Genomic DNA, 18,974 nt, shown 5'->3' on the forward strand with positions numbered 1-18,974 from the left:
CAGTAGCCGGGCAATAAAAGTGGGCGGGCCTGTCGCGACTTGTCATTTGCCACACAACTTGCGGTCGTTTAATCTGCATTGCCGTGTTGTTAATGTGTTCCCATCTCCGCCTCCTTCCCCTTATATATTTTCTCTTTTTTATCCTTGCCACTTTCTCTGCTCTCTTTTTCCCCGCAGTGCGGACACAAATCATCCAGCCGCCGGTGGACACAACGGTGCTACTTGGCCTGACGGCCACGCTGCAGTGCAAGGTGTCCAGTGATCCCAGTGTGCCGTACAACATCGACTGGTATCGCGAGGGTCAGTCGGCGACGCCCATCAGTAATTCGCAGCGCATTGGCGTCCAGGCGGACGGGCAGCTGGAGATCCAGGCGGTGCGGGCCAGCGACGTGGGCAGTTATGCCTGTGTGGTCACCTCGCCCGGGGGAAATGAGACGCGGGCCGCTCGCCTCAGCGTCATCGAACTGCCGTTCCCGCCGAGCAATGTGAAGGTGGAACGACTGCCGGAGCCGCAACAGCGCAGCATCAACGTGTCCTGGACACCGGGATTCGATGGCAACAGTCCAATATCCAAATTTATTATCCAGCGACGTGAGGTCTCCGAATTGGGTAAGTTTCGTTGGCCACTTTTATCTCTATATATATATACATACGAACGTATATATATTTTCCCGGTAGCGTAGAGTTTTTTGGGTTGTGGTGGTTATGGTTAGTATTGGATTTATGATTTACGAGGAGTGGGGTGAAAGCGTACTCGGTTGCCATTTATAAGCAAAAATGTTGGACAGAGAAAATAAATACTTTCTATATATATATACTAAATGGAAAACTCATTTATAGAAAATACATCTAGTCCTTAAGAATATTTTTTAGATTTTCTGCTAGTTTAGAAAATATATTAACAATAAGTAGACGGTTTTTATTGCTGTTCGAGAAGACTAAAATTTTTTAGATATGAAATACATTAGGAACCACGAACCACAAACTTAATTTAGGAACTCATTACAGTCAAACACAAAGGAAACCAAGATTTTGATCCGTTTCTTTTTGTTCTCTCTTTTCTTCCATTAAATTTGATTTTGAACAACACCAACCAACTGGAACGAACCGAAATTTTATGAACTGTAATAATTATATTAATCGTATTATTGTTGTATATTGTATTTGTACATATTCGTTGTCTAATTTTCAATTGTAATTTGTTGTTTTGCACTTTGTTTTCATCGCGTTCACATCAACATCAACAACAACAACATCATCACCACCAAACGGAACACGCTGTAATCTACACACTTTTCACCAAAACCAAAATAATATAATTGTACATCACTTTCACCAATCCACCATAACACTTAAATCGCACCTCAATCTCTATATCCCACTCACACACTTTTCACCATTACACTTCACCATAATCCCGCCCGCCTGCTGTTTTTTCCAAACACATTAACATCACAGAAAAATTCGTAGGTCCAGTTCCAGACCCTCTGCTCAACTGGATCACCGAACTGAGCAATGTCTCGGCGGATCAACGATGGATCCTGCTCGAGAACCTCAAGGCCGCCACCGTCTATCAGTTTAGGGTTAGTGCCGTAAATCGCGTGGGCGAGGGTTCGCCATCGGAACCCAGTAATGTGGTCGAACTGCCCCAGGAAGGTGAGTACCGATCCAAAAAAAAAAAACCGCCAATGATCCCCGCTTTTCGGGGTTCCGATCCTCATTTTGTGCATCTCGTACTATTTAGTATTGTAACGTATATTGTGTGTGTGTTGTATTGCTTTTCTCTAAGTTGGCTTCATTTGATTTGTGAATATTTTTAAATTTAAAGCTAATTTATTTAGCGTTTTTTTTTTTTTTTTTTTAACCGAATTGATAAATATATTTATTTTATTAAAACTCGTTCAAAGATCTTAAAAGTTTGTAAACCTAACGATTTTAACATTATCTGATTTTACTGAAATTAAATGTATTTAAAATATTTATTTTTTTTTTATACTCGTTAGTTTATTTTGTAAACTTGCAGTTTATAAATTGTATTTGATTTCGTTGTACTGATTAAATTAAATAATATATATATTGATATATAGCCCGTATATACCCATGTATAGTGTAAAGAACTAATGCTAAATACCCTGTATATGAATTGTACTTTTAACTGCTATCGTTGTCATCACGAAAATGAAATTTGAAAATCGCCGTTGGTCGCCCGCCTGCGCGTAGAGTTTCCGCTTCACCGAGGTATATACATATATAGCCCAGATTCACGTCCCCAGTTTTAAGATCCACACAAATCACACACACACTCGAAAGAAAAAACCCAGAGAGAAGTACAGACTCTCCATTAGGTGGACTAAAAACACATTAAATGATATCCCACTAATATGTATTACCTGTTTAGCTCCTTCCGGTCCGCCGGTGGGCTTCGTTGGATCCGCTCGCTCCATGTCGGAGATCATCTCGCAGTGGCAACCGCCTCTGGAGGAGCATCGCAACGGCCAGATCCTTGGCTACATACTGCGCTATCGCCTCTTTGGCTACAACAATGTGCCATGGTCCTATCAGAATATCACCAACGAAGCACAGCGCAACTTTCTCATCCAGGAGCTGATCACATGGAAGGATTACATTGTACAGATCGCCGCCTACAACAACATGGGCGTGGGCGTTTACACCGAGGGTTCGAAGATCAAGACCAAGGAGGGAGTACCCGAGGCACCGCCGACGAATGTGAAAGTGGAGGCGATCAATTCGACGGCCGCCAGATGCCGATGGACACCCCCCAATCCGCAGCAGATAAATGGCATCAATCAGGGCTACAAGATTCAGGCATGGCAAAGACGATTGATCGATGGCGAGTGGAAGGATATCGAGAGACGGATGAAGACGGTGCCGCCGAGTCTCATCGATCCACTGGCCGAACAGACGGCCATTCTTGGTGGCCTGGAGAAGTTCACCGAGTACAATATCAGCGTGCTGTGCTTCACGGATCCCGGCGATGGTGTGGCCAGTATCCAAGTGCCCGTGATGACGCAGGATGATGTGCCCGACGAGATCACCGCCTTGCATTTCGATGATGTCTCCGATCGATCGGTGAAGGTTCTCTGGTCACCGCCACGCTATTCAAACGGCATTTTAACAGGCTACACGGTTCGTTACCAAGTCAAAGATCGTCCGGATACCCTGAAATCATTTAACCTGACTGCTGATGATACCGAATTGACGGTGAATCAGCTGCAGGCCACCACACACTATTGGTTCGAGATCTTTGCCTGGACGCGCGTGGGCAGTGGCACTCCGAAAACGGCGACCATTCAATCGGGCGTGGAGCCAGTCCTTCCCCACGCTCCCACCAGCTTGGCCCTGTCCAATATCGAGGCCTTCTCCGTGGTGCTGCAATTTACGCCAGGTTTCGATGGGAACTCGAGCATTACCAAGTGGAAGGTTGAGGGTCAGACGGCAAGGAATATGACATGGTTCACCATTTGCGAGATCAACGATCCCGATGCAGAGACTTTGACTGTCACGGGTCTAGTGCCATTCACCCAATATCGAATGAGATTGAGTGCCAGCAATGTGGTGGGCAGTTCGAAACCCTCGGAGGCTACGAAAGATTTCCAGACCATTCAGGCGAGGCCCAAACATCCGCCATTCAATGTGACGGTGAGGGCAATGAGTGCCCAGCAGCTGCGAGTTCGTTGGATTCCGCTGCAACAGACCGAGTGGTATGGCAATCCCAGGGGCTATAATATATCCTACAAGCAGGTGGTCAAGGCACCCGGCACCGTAAAATATCTACCACGTTCGGTGGTCATCGAAGATCATACGGCCAATTCGCATGTGCTCGACGGCCTGGAGGAGTGGACGCTGTACGAGGTGAAGATGAATGCCTGCAACGATGTGGGCTGCTCCAAGGAGAGCGAGACGGCGGTGGAGAGGACCCGGGAAGCGGTGCCCAGCTATGGGCCACTGGATGTCCAGGCGAATGCCACGACATCGACCACAGTGGTGGTGCAATGGGGCGAAGTGCCGCCGCAGCACAGGAATGGCCAGATCGATGGGTACAAAGTTTTCTATGCGGCGACGGATCGGGAGCAAAAGGTGCTGCACAAGACGATACCGAACAATGCCACATTTACCACAACCCTGACGGAATTGAAGAAGTTTGTGGTCTATCACGTTCAGGTTTTGGCCTACACGCGTTTGGGTAATGGTGCTTTGAGTACTCCACCCATCAGGGTTCAGACCTTTGAGGATACCCCGGGTGTTCCGTCGAATGTTAGCTTTCCCGATGTCACTTTGACCATGGCTCGCATCATCTGGGATGTGCCCATGGATCCGAATGGCGAGATTCTGGCATATCAGGTCACCTACACCCTGAATGGCAGTGCCATGTTGAACTACAGTCGCGAGTTTCCGCCCTCGGATCGAACATTCCGGGCCACCGGTCTGCTGCCCGAGAAGTATTACAGTTTTAGTTGCACGGCCCAGACGCGTTTGGGTTGGGGCAAGATAGCCACGGCACTGGTGTACACCACTAATAATAGGGAGCGTCCGCAGGCGCCGTCAGTGCCGCAGATATCACGCAGTCAGATTCAGGCGCATCAGATCACCTTCAGTTGGACACCGGGAAGGGATGGCTTCGCCCCACTGCGTTACTACACCGTCGAGATGCGCGAGAACGAGGGCAGGTGGCAGCCGCTGCCGGAGCGAGTGGATCCGCTGCTGAGTTCGTACACAGCACTCGGATTGAGACCCTATATGACGTATCAGTTTCGCATACAGGCCACCAACGATCTGGGACCCTCGGCCTTTAGTCGCGAAAGTGTGGTGGTTAGAACTTTGCCAGCTGCTCCGGCCGTTGGAGTGGGAGGTTTAAAGGTGGTGCCCATCACCACGACATCGGTGCGAGTGCAGTGGAGTGCTCTGGAGACGGGAATGTGGAATGGTGATGCGGGAACCGGTGGCTATAGGATTCTGTATCAGCAACTCTCCGATTTTCCCACCGCCCTGCAGTCGACACCCAAAACGGATGTGCACGGGATCAATGAGAATAGTGTGGTGCTATCGGATCTTCAGCAGGATCGAAACTATGAGATTGTGGTGTTGCCGTTTAATTCGCAGGGTCCAGGACCTGCCACGCCCCCCGCGGCGGTGTATGTGGGCGAGGCGGTGCCGACGGGCGAACCGCGAGCCGTGGACGCAGCTCCCATTTCCAGCACCGAAGTGCGTCTGCTGTGGAAGCCACCGAAGCAGAGCATGCAGAATGGCGATATTCTGGGCTATAAGATCTACTATCTGGTCACCTATTCACCGCAGGCACTGGAGCCTGGGCGCAAGTGGGAGGAGGAAATCGAGGTGGTCTCGGCCACGGCCACTTCGCACAGTCTCGTCTTTCTCGACAAGTTCACCGAGTATCGCATCCAATTGCTGGCCTTTAACCCAGCAGGAGATGGCCCAAGATCAGCCCCGATTACTGTGAAGACGCTGCCAGGAGTGCCGAGTGCTCCGCTTCATCTGCGCTTCTCGGACATCACGATGCAGAGCCTGGAGGTCACCTGGGATCCACCGAAGTTCTTAAACGGCGAGATTTTGGGCTACCTGGTAACCTACGAAACCACCGAGGAGAATGAGAGTGAGTTCCAGTCAATAATCATTAATCATTGGTTAAACTAAACTTGAATCGCCCACAGAATTTAGCAAGCAGGTGAAGCAGAAGGTATCCAATACCACACTTCGTGTGCAGAATCTGGAGGAGGAGGTAACCTACACTTTTACGGTGCGGGCTCAAACGTCCGTGGACTACGGACCGGGTGTGAGTGAGAATGTGACGACGGGACCCCAAGATGGATCCCCCGTGGCGCCACGAGATCTCATCTTGACCAAGACGCTGTCCAGCGTCGAGATGCACTGGATCAATGGGCCGTCGGGAAGGGGACCCATTTTGGGTTACCTCATAGAGGCCAAGAAGCGGGGTAAGTTGCCGTGTTTCTCTGTAGATCTTGTAGATCTGGTTTTGGAATTGCATTTACTACATAATCTCTCCGTATCTCTCTCCTATTTTGCATTCGATTACTACTACTCTTTGGTGACTTGGTTATAAAATGACAAATTCTTTTCCAAAAACTATAATAACAAAAAACTCAAAAAAAACAACATCTTTTGAAATGCTTGCGTAGAAAAAGGAGAGCCGTCATTTGTTTGTAAGTATTGCTGTGCCGTAGAAAATTTAGAATTTAAGCAATAATGATTTAGGTTAATTCTAAAAAAAAGATTCCTTAATTCTTTTATGTATTTTTTTATTATTATTATTATTAGTATTTTATTGACAAATTTCTTACTAAAACTGATTTAAAAATCTTTCCTCCATTTAACTATATTTTTTTTTCTTCGCATTATAAATTAGCAAATATAATTATTTAATTTAAATCTATTTATTTGAAACTCTATTTAGTTCCTCTTAATGTTTCCCTATTTTCCAAGCACAAGTCTAACTTTTCTCGCCCATAATCCGCAGACGATTCCCGCTGGACGAAAATCGAGCAGACCAGGAAGGGCATGATGCAGGACTTTACGGTCAGCTATCACATCCTGATGCCCTCGACGGCGTACACATTCCGGGTGATTGCATACAATCGCTATGGCATTTCGTTTCCCGTTTACTCCAAGGACTCGATCCTGACGCCCTCGAAACTGCACCTGGAATATGGCTATCTGCAGCACAAGCCGTTCTATCGGCAAACCTGGTTTATGGTCTCACTGGCGGCCACCTCGATTGTGATCATAGTGATGGTCATTGCGGTGCTGTGTGTCAAGAGCAAGAGCTACAAATATAAGCGTAAGTTTATATTTTTTAAAGAGATAATAGCTTTAAATAACTGAGATTCAATTACTTGCAGAGGAGGCCCAGAAGACGCTGGAGGAGTCCATGGCCATGTCCATTGACGAGCGACAGGAGTTGGCTTTGGAGTTGTATCGCTCTCGTCACGGCGTTGGAACCGGCACACTGAACAGCGTGGGCACTCTGCGCAGCGGCACCTTGGGCACTCTGGGCAGGAAGTCCACCAATCGACCGCCGCCGGGCGTCCATCTCGGCAAGAGTCCGCCACGCCCCTCGCCCGCCTCCGTGGCCTACCACAGCGACGAGGAGAGCTTGAAGTGCTACGACGAGAATCCGGACGACAGCAGTGTAACCGAGAAGCCCTCGGAGGTGAGCAGTTCGGAGGCATCGCAGGTGAGTTGAGGGAAAAACAGAGACCAAGTAAAATATGCTATTGCTAGAAAGAAATATATATTAACTACTAACTTTAAACCTAAACCTGAAGCACTTTAGAAACTAAATTGCCCAATTGGTTTACTTAACTTGAATAATACGATATATTTAGAGAAGTAATAACCCAACTAACCCATTACTAACCCAACTAAATTTCAAATTCATTATGTTATTTGAAAGCAACCAAGATTTATCACGAAAAGAACATATTTTACTAAGGACCGTTTGCCTGCTTGATGAATACTAATGCTCAAGACATGTGGACTAGATCGTGTTTCCCTCATGTTTTTCTGTTTGTATAAAGTCTTGAGTTTCTAACAAAAACAAATAACGTGTGTTGTTCAATGGAATTTTAATTTATAATCTCAACCATTTTCATTTTTTCATTCAGCATTCGGAGAGCGAAAACGAGAGCGTGCGCAGTGATCCGCATTCGTTTGTGAATCACTATGCCAACGTCAACGACTCACTGCGGCAGTCGTGGAAGAAGACCAAACCGGTGCGGAACTACTCCAGCTACACCGACTCAGAGCCGGAGGGCAGTGCAGTGATGAGCCTCAATGGTGGCCAGATTATCGTCAATAATATGGCCAGATCGAGGGCACCACTGCCCGGCTTCTCGTCGTTCGTCTGACAATCAACCGAGTTCTAAGATCTAAGCACCAGTAGCAACGGCACCGTCATCCGCGAGACCTTTGTCTAGACTTGAGGGCTTCAAAGGAGGAGGAACAAGGGATCCGGAGAAGGAAGACGGAGCTGGGGGCTTGGCTGGGGGCGAGTCGGGACATTGGAGAAGGACACCACACATATCAGACTGGTCCAGGACCTCCAGGCGGCGTCCTCAGCCCCCTCAGCTCTCCGACGATGCGCTGCTACAGGGATATACGATATATATATATATTATTACATACCAGACATTCGGTTATAGGTTACCCTGTATGCATTTAGTTTTAGTTTCTAGTTACGAGAGATCTGAGATTTGCGAGCATTTATGTGTGCCTTTTAACTTGGGTTGTGTATTTGTGTATTTAAACTATTTGAACTATCTTTTAATCCCCTTGCATCTGTATAATTTTGATCTAAACAGAGATACACAACCCAGTGTGAGAAGCACATTAGTTTTAGCCTGTGTTTCCCAGCATGACTCTGCTCCTATATTTTAGTATTTATTTTTGAGTGTTCGAGTGCGAGTGCGGTGCTGTCTGCCACGCCTCCAAACAATGGCATTTATCGGATTAGGGGGGGCGCGACTGAAATCGAATCCGAATCCTGTGATAAACCGATTCTTCGCGCCTTCTTAGGTTTTTCAAATGATATCCAAGTGTGTTCAGCGCGCGTGGCAGGCAGCTTGAACTTTTGAGTGACTGTGCGTGAGTGAGTGCGTGAGTGATGTACGCGTTTAGTCTGGCGCAATCTCATTATATTTAAAAAGAAAAAACCGACAAAAAGTTATGTTTTATGTTTACCATTTTTTTTTGTGTGTGCGATTAAAGCTAGAAAATCCGGAAGTTTGAAGGCAAGAAGACAAAACGCCGATGCAATCGGTGGTCTGAGCAGAAGAAGAAACCATGAGAAAAAGTTTACGAGAAACGCAAATCATAAGGAAAAAAAATATGCAAACGAAGAAACACAAAATTCTATCTTATAAGCAAAGATAAATGTATTTTTTTTTTTGGACAGGCATAAAGATGAAGGCTATAGCTATGGGAATGAGAAGAATATCTGGAGAAGAAGGCTTAGGATACGTATATTCATCAGATATATTGATAGGCCATATTAATGCAATTTCTTTACCACGTAAGCCCACAAACGAAAGCAACTGTAACACACAAAGCAAACAAACAAACGAGCAAACATGCGAGCAAGCAGACCTGCAATGAAAACACAAAAACAAACAAACGAAGAAAAGATTCTTTTCAGCGCATGCGCAGCAGACTTAGCACTAAGTACGATAAGAGTACGATCTTGTTAGACCTAAGACTCATATTTTTTTTTGTTAGTTGGGGCCCAGTCCCTCCGGGGGGACTACGCCCCGGTACTCTAGCTCGTAACTCTTCGATTGTTCAACCCCCGACGCGCCTAGGTGTAATTGTACTCGTAATCGTAATCGTAATTGTAATTGTATTTGAATGCAGTTTATATATATTTATGACTATATTTATATATCGATGTATACATGTATATCTAAAAACTTAAACGACTGATTATATATTTTCCCCCGATTAGTTGTATACTTAACTCCCTTTTTTGTACTCGTACTACCTATGCATTAACTACGTTTAGACCACTTTGGCGCCCCGCTGAAATGAAAATCAGGGTGGAAAAACAGTTTCCCCCTTTTTCAAATCGCTAAAATCAAGCTAATTTCAACTTCAAAGACTCGAAGCACAAGTTCGTCTAGTTAAGTAAATGTAATTGTAATTGTTGAATTGATGATTGTAGAAGAAGGATCGTTCGTGTCCTCCACTAATTGAGGATGTTTCATGTGGCGGAGGAGCGACTTTGGAGATGGAGGAATGGAAGAAAGGCGGAGCTCAAGGATCTTGGCTCGGGGCTAGTTGAAAACCGTGCAGCAAGCGCAAAGTATTAGAATATTGATAAATACAATTTAAATGTGTAAATGTAATTGATGGAGCATACGAATATGAATCAATAAAAGAACATGAAATCAATGTAAAAAAAAAACCAAGTGTATTTTTAATTCCATTAATCATTTTCTTTTTAATATTTCCAGGCTCTTGCTATTTATTTTCACAATCCATAAATAAGAGAAAAAAAAACGTAGGCATTTACTCGATTTTAAAGGGCTAACCCCCCCGAATTTAGTGAAAAATCAGTCGAGGATTGGCTTAATACTACTGGTGCTGGTACCCTGCTCCTCCTCCACATCCTCCTCGTCATCATCCTCCTCCTCTGCCTCTCCCTCAGCTGTCTCGCCATCAGCTTCCGCCTCCAATTCCTGTCGCTCGATGTGACGAGCCGCCGGCTGCTGGGCCACAAAGGCAGTGGAAGAAGGGGATGAGCTGGCCAGATGAGGAGGCGCTGTGGCCGCTGTCGAGGATGAGACCAGGCTGGGCATGCTCACGGGGCACATGCAGGGCACGAATTGGATGCGACTGCCAGTGGAGGCGACCCCTTGCTCCTGCTGCTGCGGCGGCTGGTAGTTGAAGTAGTCCGGATACGGATACTGCGGCCTGGAGTTGTAGAGGTTGCTGACCCGCCGATTGTACGTGGGATATTCGCCGAAGCGCAGCAGACTGGAAGTGGATCCCTCAGAGAAACTAGTGCTGGTGGATTGAGACACTTGAGGAGCCGGAGGAAGAGGTGGCGGTGTGGTGGTACTGGTCGTGGTAGTACTAGTCGTTGGAGCCGGAGTTGTCGTAGTCGTCGTTGTGGTCGTTGGAGCAGGCGTTGTAGTAGTGCTAGTGGTGCTACTCGGGGCAGTCACTTCCTGCCTGGCCACCGAGTCATGCCGCCGGGCAGCCGCGTAGCTGGTCACCTGGGCATAGGGATCGTACTGATGGGAGACGCCCGGCAGCAGTGGCGACTGCGGCGGTGCTCCGAACCCAAAGAATCCCGGAGCCAGCGGCTGGTAGGTGTACGTGCGGAAGTAGGTGAGCGGAATCTGCTGCATCATCTGACCGCCACTTGGCTCCCGAGTTTCCCTGTGGATGCGGGATAAAGGATAAAGGATACAGGTGAGGAAAGCTGCATATCTTTCACAGTTATATTTACTTACGTTGTTGTCTTTGGCCACCAGAAGGCATCGGACAGCGTGCAGCCGGCCAGGATTAGGGTGATCTAAAGGAGGAGAGGATAGAAAATTATTGGGTAAGTACCACATATCCTTGTTAAATAATATTCTCAACTTTATAATTTTTGGGGCAATAATTTTCATAAAATTATTCTCCAAAAATATTCTTCACTTTCACCGGCTTTCCTTTAATTGGGTATTTTGCATTTATAACTTCTTTTATTTACTAAAAAATTCCTCAAGCCTTTAAAAAAGTCTAAACTCTTTTCCTATCTTATAAAGAGTACAATTTTTTAGAAATTGCTGTTTTTACATTTTCAAACATTTTCCTTCAAGGTTTCGCTAAAAAATTACATTTTCCTTAATTGTCCTTAAAATTAGATTGATATAGGATCGTATGATCTTAACATTTATATAAACGCTCCATTTAACTTGTATTTTCATTACAACAGTCACGATTATCGGTCACTTCGATCAGAAAAATATTGTTCGACTTAATCCTTGAGCCTGTAAGGACATCTTTGGCGCATCCTTTAATTTTCTTCACATACCACACAATTTATCCACATTTCTGTTTGCATTTGCACACTTCACTGGGTCGAATACCCTTTATCCTTGGTGAACAATCAAAAAATATGTTTAAAAAAAAGGAAGCAATCTTGTGATCCTAAACCACTCGCGTTCGCGGTTGCCTTTGTTCTAAGCCCAAAAAGATTCACGGTGCGAGCTTTTATAGCCGAAAACTGAAAAACTGGGAATGGGGAATCGGTTGGGATCGATTGTGTGGCCCATGGCAATGCGCTGTTCAGAACAGAAAAGCCGACACCAAGCAGGTTTTTTTTTACCCAGTTGGAGAAAGGGAATGGGGAGCCCTTGTAGAACAACGAGAAAATTAATTGCATGCTGCAGAGCGAAAACTAAGCTGGGAAATCAATAATAATAATGAACGGACGAGGAACCTGGAGAGGTGCATCATTGACAAAGTGATTGAATGAATGATGGATCCACTGATGTTATAAAGAAGGTGGAGTAGGAATCTTAAAAAAGCCGCAACCATTCGATTGGCCATAAAAAATTTCTTGATGACTTTTCTCCCCACTCCCCTGTGCTTTTTAACACTTTGAAATTGTGTTTTTCTTTCTGATTTGATTTTCTGTGTTTTGGTTTTAGTTTTGGGTTCTGGAATTTGGGTCAGCCGACGCCTTTAGCTTACCCATTTTCGATTTGCACGATGGATTATGCAACTGAATGGGTCGCTCGGAAAATCTAGAAATCTCCAAGCTCAATAGAGTGGTTCCTATTCTTTCCATTCTTCACTCTCCAATTTACGAGCGCCTTTTGTCCGACAGGAATTTACGACTGCCCTTTATGGCTTGTAAAACTGTTCCACTTTGGCCGACCCATTACAATCTAAACTGTCTCATTGACCATATGAATGCACAGAGAGGCGTTAATGATCATCGCGGGATCACTGTCATAATCACCATATTTTACGGGTTCATTTCTTAGTTATACACACGAAAAAAAACATATTTCCATTAAATGGATATTGCATGTATTTCAGGTCATGCAAAACCCATATCGTTTTTACATGAAATACTCTTTTCGACCAGGTCAAATTAACCTGGCCGCATATCAAATTAAAATTGATCTTAAATAATGTAAAATCGATCTACGTTTCATATCGATTCCTTTTTTGGACTGCTTTTCTTATAAAACCACACTTGTTTATTGTCTTAATCTCTCTTATATATTATATCACTAGTTATTCTTATTATCTTCTGGGTCTGAAGCCATTCTCTATGTATTTTGAGGTATAGTACTTGGTCTGATTATCCATTGCCAGTGAACGGTGATGCGGTCCCTTGTAACTGAAATTCAAGAGGGTTATAATTGCTTTATTTATTTTGCTTTATTTTATAAAAACAAAATTGGTTTTGTTAAATTCAAAGGTCGTAGGTTGATACAGACGTAGGGCTTGTAAAAATGTTTCTGGTATAGCAATTTTCACTTTGACCTTAATTATACTTAAAAAAAAAAATAAAAATGATTGCATATTTAGCTGGCATTATTTACAATAACTATTCAACAGGAAAGGGGGCAAAGTTACGTTCTCGTTGATTTCACAGCAAATTCGATCGGGCGTTGCTAGGCTTCAACTTCTTAGATCGCGAAAAAAAAATAGGTAAAACGGTAACGCCCGGTGCTTAATTATTGTGAGGGCGAGAACTCAGTTGGCGCAAGGACACGGCAGTGCATCTCTCGGATTAATGGCACCGTGTAGGCCACACACTCGTCCCATCCGGGTGTTCGCCAGGATGCTTCCCTGGTCTCCTTACGGTCTTGTAGGGATTTGTAACACCAAATGTGATGAACATTGTACAGTCTTCCGATCTGAGAGAAGAATCCGGCGAATGCCTCGTTGTTGTGCTTGCGATAGTTGATGGCACGGGCCCAGTTGTTGCCCCACTCGATCATGGTGCCAGGGGTCAGTCGGTATGAGCGCATTTCGTAAATGTTCTTGCCGGTACGACTGGCAATCTGCGGCCAGTAGCTGAAGGCCAAGAGATATTGCAGATGACGGGATCGCAGGAACTTGGAGCGTTCTTGCATCAAGCTTAGATACTCCGGGTCGTTCCAAAGGTCCTCCTTGGCCTGGTCGATTTTCTCAAATCCTCCCGTGTACTTCCAGAGGTGCAGGCACTGATCCATGTCGCCCACCTGAACGGTCCATGATGCCACCAACTCGGTCGAAAGATTCGCCTTCTTTTCGTTTATCAATGCCACAGTATTTTTGTAGTTGTTTAAATAGTTGCCCATGGAATCGGGCCTGACATTGTGCGTATGTAGGGCATATATGATCTCCTTATCGCTGAGCATACGACTGTGCGACTCCTTGGTTGGCTCTATTTTCCGAACGAGCAACTTTGAGAACCATGATTCCGAATCGTTGACGCTTGCAGTGGTGGATAGGGCGCGGACAGCGTTGTTGTTGTTGTTGCTTTTGCCGACGACGGCCAATAGGTTACGTAGCTTCAACATTTTCGATTTATGTAGGATCTGGCGAATATATATACGTATATATATATATGTATATGATATGGGGTGAAAATATTTAATCTGCCGGTTCGGTTTGTTAAAAACTAAAATAATATTTAAATCAAATGTTAAACGTTAAAAGAAAACAAAATATAGAAAAATTAGTTATTTAGCCAAAACGACCCGAAACAGATGGAAAAACAGACTTGATCGGGATATTAAAGGTTTTAAAGTATAAAAACTTGAACCTACCGTGAATTCAGTATAAACCAAGTGCTGGGCTCCCTTTCTCCTGAACTTCTCGCCGATCGATCGCTCTTCTCGCGCAGTTTCATGGATGTTTGGCCCTGCGGCTGGAGCAGTTTGCCCAGCGTATAAACCGGAAAGGCGTAGTACTCTTTTTTGAGGGCATATCGCGAGCTCTGTCGCAGAGTCGGTGGTGCAGTGGTGGTGCTCAGGGATTCGACGACGGGTCGCTCCAAACTTTCATCGATATAGACGATTTGGAAGGGCTCACTGGGGCTGCTGGCGGAGGAGGAGGAGGTGGACGTTTCTGTTGGCTCCTCCAGAGTTTCGACCGTTTCCGGTTCCGTTGGCCAGTCTAGATCATCCTGATTCTCCTCCTCTTCCTCCTCCACTTCCATTTCCATTTCCTCACTGGGAAAATTCCGGTGATTGTGACCAGTGGATCGTCGCAGAACCGTCTGCCATTGCATAACTTCTTGGGGGGAATGGAAGGCCTCGTATTGCTTGGCCTTCTTCCGCTTCCGCTTGCCCAACTGGGTCACTTCCTTCCTTTCATAGGGCGGCGGAGGTGGTGTAGTGGTCGTGGTGGAGGCTTCCTGAGTAGCTGCAGCCGGATCACCAATAGCCTCGTGTGCATAGAAGGGTATCAGAGTCAAGTTCATCATCTCCCGTTGTCCCGGCATCCGGAATCGCTCCACAATCGGCTTGGGCCGGAACATGGGCGTCGAGGGGGGATAGAGAACCTGGCCGGGAACGGGTTCCTGCATGGGATATCGCCGCCTGCTCAGCATGGTGTTCAATATCAGTTCGCCCCTGGTGCCGTTGTACACGAAAATGGGATAGTTATCCCGGCTGCTGCTGCCCAATTGAAGGGAATTCTCGCCGGGACCATTATCGAAAACGGGCAGATGACGACGTCCTTCGCGACGGTGACTCCTGCTCTTCTGGATGCCAGGATGCTGGACGTACTGGTGGGGCAGCTGCAGGCGGTGGTGGGGCATCATGAAGCGACGCTGGGGAGGAGGAGGTGGTGGGGGTGGTGGAGGAGCTGCCTCCCGATCTTCATGTCTAACCAGGAAGGTAATGGCTCCCGGCTGCTCAGCTGGTCCCCTTCCCTGCCGCCGGATCATCAGCGGAGTCATCCTCGTGGTGGTTTCATAGTCCGCTTCCGGTCGATCCTGTCGCTGCCGCTTGGTCAGCCCATCCTCCAGTATCCAGAGTGGTCGGTGCTGCTTTTGCTGCCCCTGCCCCACAGTTGGCCCAATCCAAAGGAAGAGAACAATCCAAGGCAACTCCATTTGGTGTGACGAACGTCGGTGAAATGGTCAACTATACCCACTAAATCCATCACTTTATAGTGCCTAATTTGGGTTTGGATGGCGTAACTAACTTTCGTTTTGGGCGAAAATCGCACAACTCGTTCTGAGTGGACAAGTTGTGCCCGCCAGTGGGTCACTGGGTGTAATGTAGGTCCAAAACCGGAACGAAGAAATACATTTTGGATGTCTTAAGTTCTTAATCTTCAAAATAATAACTAAACATGGCTTAATTTAATGTTATACGAGTATTGTGTGTGTGTGAATGGTTAGAGCTATCTGATATGCGCTTATAATTTAAATAGGAAATTTAAGGAAATACTAAATACTTTTAGTACTATCTAATATCTAACGAAACGTTACTTTATACCGAGTTGTATCTTGGATCTTGGATCACTTGTCAGGGGTCTTCGAGTGTCTGGAGGTTTGGACAGCTGCCAGCTCCGCTTCAGCATCAATGGAGCCAGCTATTTTCCATTTCCATCTCCATCATCATGGCCCATCAGCTGTCAAAACTGGCATTAATCAAAACACTCTTAACCGATTCCCTTTGTTGTTCTCGAGGCCTGCAAGTGAATTTTCGGGGATTCTTTGATGGACCTTCCCTCGGCGTTCTCCACACGGATAAAAAATATTCTTATGGTGAGTGATTGTGAAAATTGAAAATAGTAATCAGAGTAATAGTATAATAATTACTTAAAAATATCGCATGGAATTTTTCATAAATATCCAAATGATATGTACAATTCTCTAGTTAATTATCATGGATATTTTTTTCTGTGCATGTCTCAGTTTTTTGTTTTGACCGCTGCCCGTGTTTTGGGCCAACTTGTTCTTGTTTTGTTCTCCAAGGGCCACAAGTGTGCAACAAGTGGAACATTCTGACCAAAAACTGAAAGAAGAACGGGGTTAATAGCCTCTGCCTTTGCTGCCTTTGCTGCAGGCGGTCGTGAGTTCTCACTTTGGGCCTAGAATGAAAATGGGAAATGGAAAAATGATTGATTAGCCCTGTATATCTGTATATCGCGGCTTTGATCGATCAATCGGCGCTTGCATGTGGCCTGCCCCGTTTGTTGTTGTGAAACTCGTACTAATTATGGGACGAGGAAAATGCATTTTTGGAGGCGGAACATGGGACTCCATGTGGGATCTTTGTGTGATCTCCAGCCGGGTGGAAAGACGAGAAATTGCCCAGGCGAAATGAATCGTTTTCCCATCGATCCCATTCATGGATGATCTGAACTGATTTTTGATTTTCTATTTTCGATTTTCCAATACCCATTCCAATTCCAATTCCAATTGCGATTGCGTGACTTGACAGCATTATTAGGTCAGGATCTCTAGACCATCCCGGATTAATTCGCTTTTAATGGCATCTAATGCGTTTTAAATTCCCCCTTCTGCTCACCTCCTCGCCCCCTTGAATGTCATAAATTCCACACATCCACGGTCCATCTCCGTCGTTTCCACATTTTCCAGCTAGCCGAAACTCGTGCCCATAATTAACAGCCAGAAATATTTGGACAATCATAAAACACTGACACGCAGACAGACAACGCCACAGAAGGGCAGAAGAAAGGCATCTAAATCATAGAGATTCGGGGCTTCGGGGGATCTCCGATTCGAATTCGGATTCGGGTTCGGATGGGAGATTCATTTTTGACACCGACAATTTGTTCTATCAATTTCGGCATAGAATGCATTTTATGTAAATGAAAGTTGTCCTCAATCTGGAGGCATCTAGAGGTATCTGGTATCTCTGATTGATGTCCGGTGTGCCGTGAACTATGAACAATAAACCAATCAAGCGGCCGAAAATGTCAAACGATTTGTTTGTCCATTGTGGAGCTGTGGCTCTGGATCTTCTGGTTAGAGGAGAGAAGCCTCCACATTGGAGCGTATTTACATGGGCGAGGAACATCATTAATGGGATGCACAGATAAGCATCTAATGGTTGCGATAGAGTCGAGTCTATATGGCAGGCTTGTCAAATTCTATTGGCTAAGCGGTGTAAATCCTTAAATATTTTTGGGTTTCATAAGAAAATTATATTATGAACCTAATTATTAAATTCAAATTATGTTGGCTAAGCGGTAAAAGTCCTCAAATATTTGTACACAGAAAAGAATGATTTTTCACCCAAAAAAATTAGTATTTACGATTAGTATTTTGGTCATAAAAATGGAAATAATGATCCAAATATGGTGTGTCATACCTTCTTGAACTCGTTATTAAATTCCAAATCGATTGACATTTCAGCCTGAAAATTTTTAATTTTTCCCATTTTTTGCAAAAAATCATGATGGTACCCCTTAAAAAAAAGGCAAAAATTGGGGCAAAAGTTAATTTTCCCAAATCAGTCGCAAAGTGCACTGATATTAATTATAAGGTTGTAAGCTGCACAAAACAGTGCGCCTTTTTGATATGGGACCTTTTTTGTCCAAGTTACAGCAAAAAATCTACAATAAAAAATCAAATTTTCTGCCAAAAATCATGATTCAGATTTTTCACCCAACAAATTAGTATTTACAATTAGTATTTTGGTCATAAAAATGGAAATAATGATCCAAATATGGTGTATCATACCTTGTTGAACTCGTTATTAAATTCCCAATCAATTTGCATTTCAACCTGGAAATTTTTTATTTTTCCCATTTTTCGCAAAAAATTATGATGGTACCCCTTAAAAAAAAGGCAAAAATTGGGGCAAAAGTTAATTTTCCCAAATCAGTCGCAAAGTGCACTGATATTAATTAAAAGGTTGTAAGCTGCACAAAACAGTGCGCCTTTTTGATATGCGACCATTTTTGTCCAAGTTACAGCAAAATATCTATAATATTAAAGTCAAATTTTTAATAAAACCGAATGATAGACATTTATGATTGCTTTAATTGTGTGACTTAGGTGCCTAAGTACTTGAACGGTACTATCTAACTGTCAATCAAACAAAACTATATATTATATTAGAACCTACTGGATTTTTCCTTGCTCTCGGTAATCTTATCTAAGCAATTTGTCCCATTCTCTCTTATCTATAAGCGCCCCATATTCAATCAATAGCCCTAAACGTTTTCAATTGCCATGTCAAATGTGGGTGTTAGCTCAGAGATACTTAAGTGAATGTTTTATATTGACCAGAATTTTCTATACCTTTGCTACCTGTTCCAAGGATACAAAGTGTGAATGGGTAGTTTTGAGATCTTAGGGATGGGGGTTAATTACTTTGAACTGTAGAATTTTTCCATAGGCCACATGAAAGAGCTTTCTTTTGTCCGATATCTTGAGCTTTTTGGCTGGCTGGGAGATCGGATCGGCAAAGACCCGAGACCCCAAGTGTTAAAGCTCCTCA

The 18,974-nt window shown here is 44.7% G+C and overlaps 4 protein-coding genes across 15 annotated transcripts in view; 1 reads left to right on the plus strand and 3 right to left on the minus strand.

Annotated features, from left to right (window-relative positions):
- Positions 1 to 9,508, plus strand: part of sdk (sidekick cell adhesion molecule) — an 88,898-nt gene extending 79,390 nt beyond the window's left edge. For 5 of the 12 annotated variants that reach the window (XM_070219318.1, XM_070219317.1, XM_070219316.1 and 2 more), the window contains 8 exons: positions 178 to 609; positions 1,459 to 1,656; positions 2,399 to 5,632; positions 5,691 to 5,972; positions 6,177 to 6,200; positions 6,515 to 6,835; positions 6,897 to 7,231; positions 7,662 to 9,508. In XM_070219318.1, the coding sequence (XP_070075419.1) occupies positions 178 to 609; positions 1,459 to 1,656; positions 2,399 to 5,632; positions 5,691 to 5,972; positions 6,177 to 6,200; positions 6,515 to 6,835; positions 6,897 to 7,231; positions 7,662 to 7,904 (5,069 nt within the window). In that variant the 3' untranslated portion in view covers positions 7,905 to 9,508. The remainder of the gene's footprint in view (positions 1 to 177; positions 610 to 1,458; positions 1,657 to 2,398; positions 5,633 to 5,690; positions 5,973 to 6,176; positions 6,201 to 6,514; positions 6,836 to 6,896; positions 7,232 to 7,661) is intronic. The other 7 variants (XM_070219322.1, XM_070219326.1, XM_070219327.1 and 4 more) reach the window with 4 other exon arrangements.
- A 430-nt stretch (positions 9,509 to 9,938) lies between these two features.
- On the minus strand, positions 9,939 to 11,717 carry LOC108055806 (uncharacterized). The gene is made up of 3 exons (XM_017139330.3): positions 11,576 to 11,717; positions 11,010 to 11,071; positions 9,939 to 10,935 (listed from the first exon to the last, which is right to left on the minus strand). The coding sequence occupies exons 1-3, from the start codon at positions 11,603 to 11,605 to the stop codon at positions 10,104 to 10,106; spliced, it is 924 nt and encodes a 307-aa protein (XP_016994819.2). The 5' UTR covers positions 11,606 to 11,717; the 3' UTR covers positions 9,939 to 10,103.
- Positions 11,718 to 12,736: 1,019 nt separating this feature from the next.
- Positions 12,737 to 15,803, minus strand: LOC108055796 (uncharacterized). Its single transcript, XM_017139315.3, has 2 exons — positions 14,316 to 15,803; positions 12,737 to 12,895 (listed from the first exon to the last, which is right to left on the minus strand). Exons 1-2 carry the CDS (start codon positions 15,605 to 15,607, stop codon positions 12,799 to 12,801), a joined length of 1,389 nt encoding a protein of 462 aa, XP_016994804.2. The 5' UTR covers positions 15,608 to 15,803; the 3' UTR covers positions 12,737 to 12,798.
- LOC123003055 (protein NipSnap) lies at positions 12,959 to 14,267 on the minus strand. Its single transcript, XM_044394352.2, has one exon. The coding sequence runs from the start codon at positions 14,064 to 14,066 to the stop codon at positions 13,236 to 13,238; it is 831 nt and encodes a 276-aa protein (XP_044250287.1). The 5' UTR covers positions 14,067 to 14,267; the 3' UTR covers positions 12,959 to 13,235.
- Positions 15,804 to 18,974: the final 3,171 nt, after the last annotated feature.

Source organism: Drosophila takahashii, chromosome X (assembly GCF_030179915.1).
Source record: "Drosophila takahashii strain IR98-3 E-12201 chromosome X, DtakHiC1v2, whole genome shotgun sequence".
Lineage (NCBI taxonomy): Eukaryota > Metazoa > Arthropoda > Insecta > Diptera > Drosophilidae > Drosophila > Drosophila takahashii.

Coding starts and splice junctions, on each gene's coding strand:
- LOC108055806 (XM_017139330.3), bottom strand. CDS start 11,605: ATGCAAACAGAAATGTGGATAAATTGTGTG. Junction 11,072..11,575: donor AAATGTGGATAAATTGTGTG/GTATGTGAAGAA, acceptor CTCCTCCTTTAG/ATCACCCTAATCCTGGCCGG. Junction 10,936..11,009: donor TGGTGGCCAAAGACAACAAC/GTAAGTAAATAT, acceptor CCGCATCCACAG/GGAAACTCGGGAGCCAAGTG.
- LOC123003055 (XM_044394352.2), bottom strand. CDS start 14,066: ATGTTGAAGCTACGTAACCTATTGGCCGTCGTCGGCAAAAGCAACAAC.
- LOC108055796 (XM_017139315.3), bottom strand. CDS start 15,607: ATGGAGTTGCCTTGGATTGTTCTCTTCCTTTGGATTGGGCCAACTGTG. Junction 12,896..14,315: donor TGGTTTATACTGAATTCACG/GTAGGTTCAAGT, acceptor CTTGAATTTCAG/TTACAAGGGACCGCATCACC.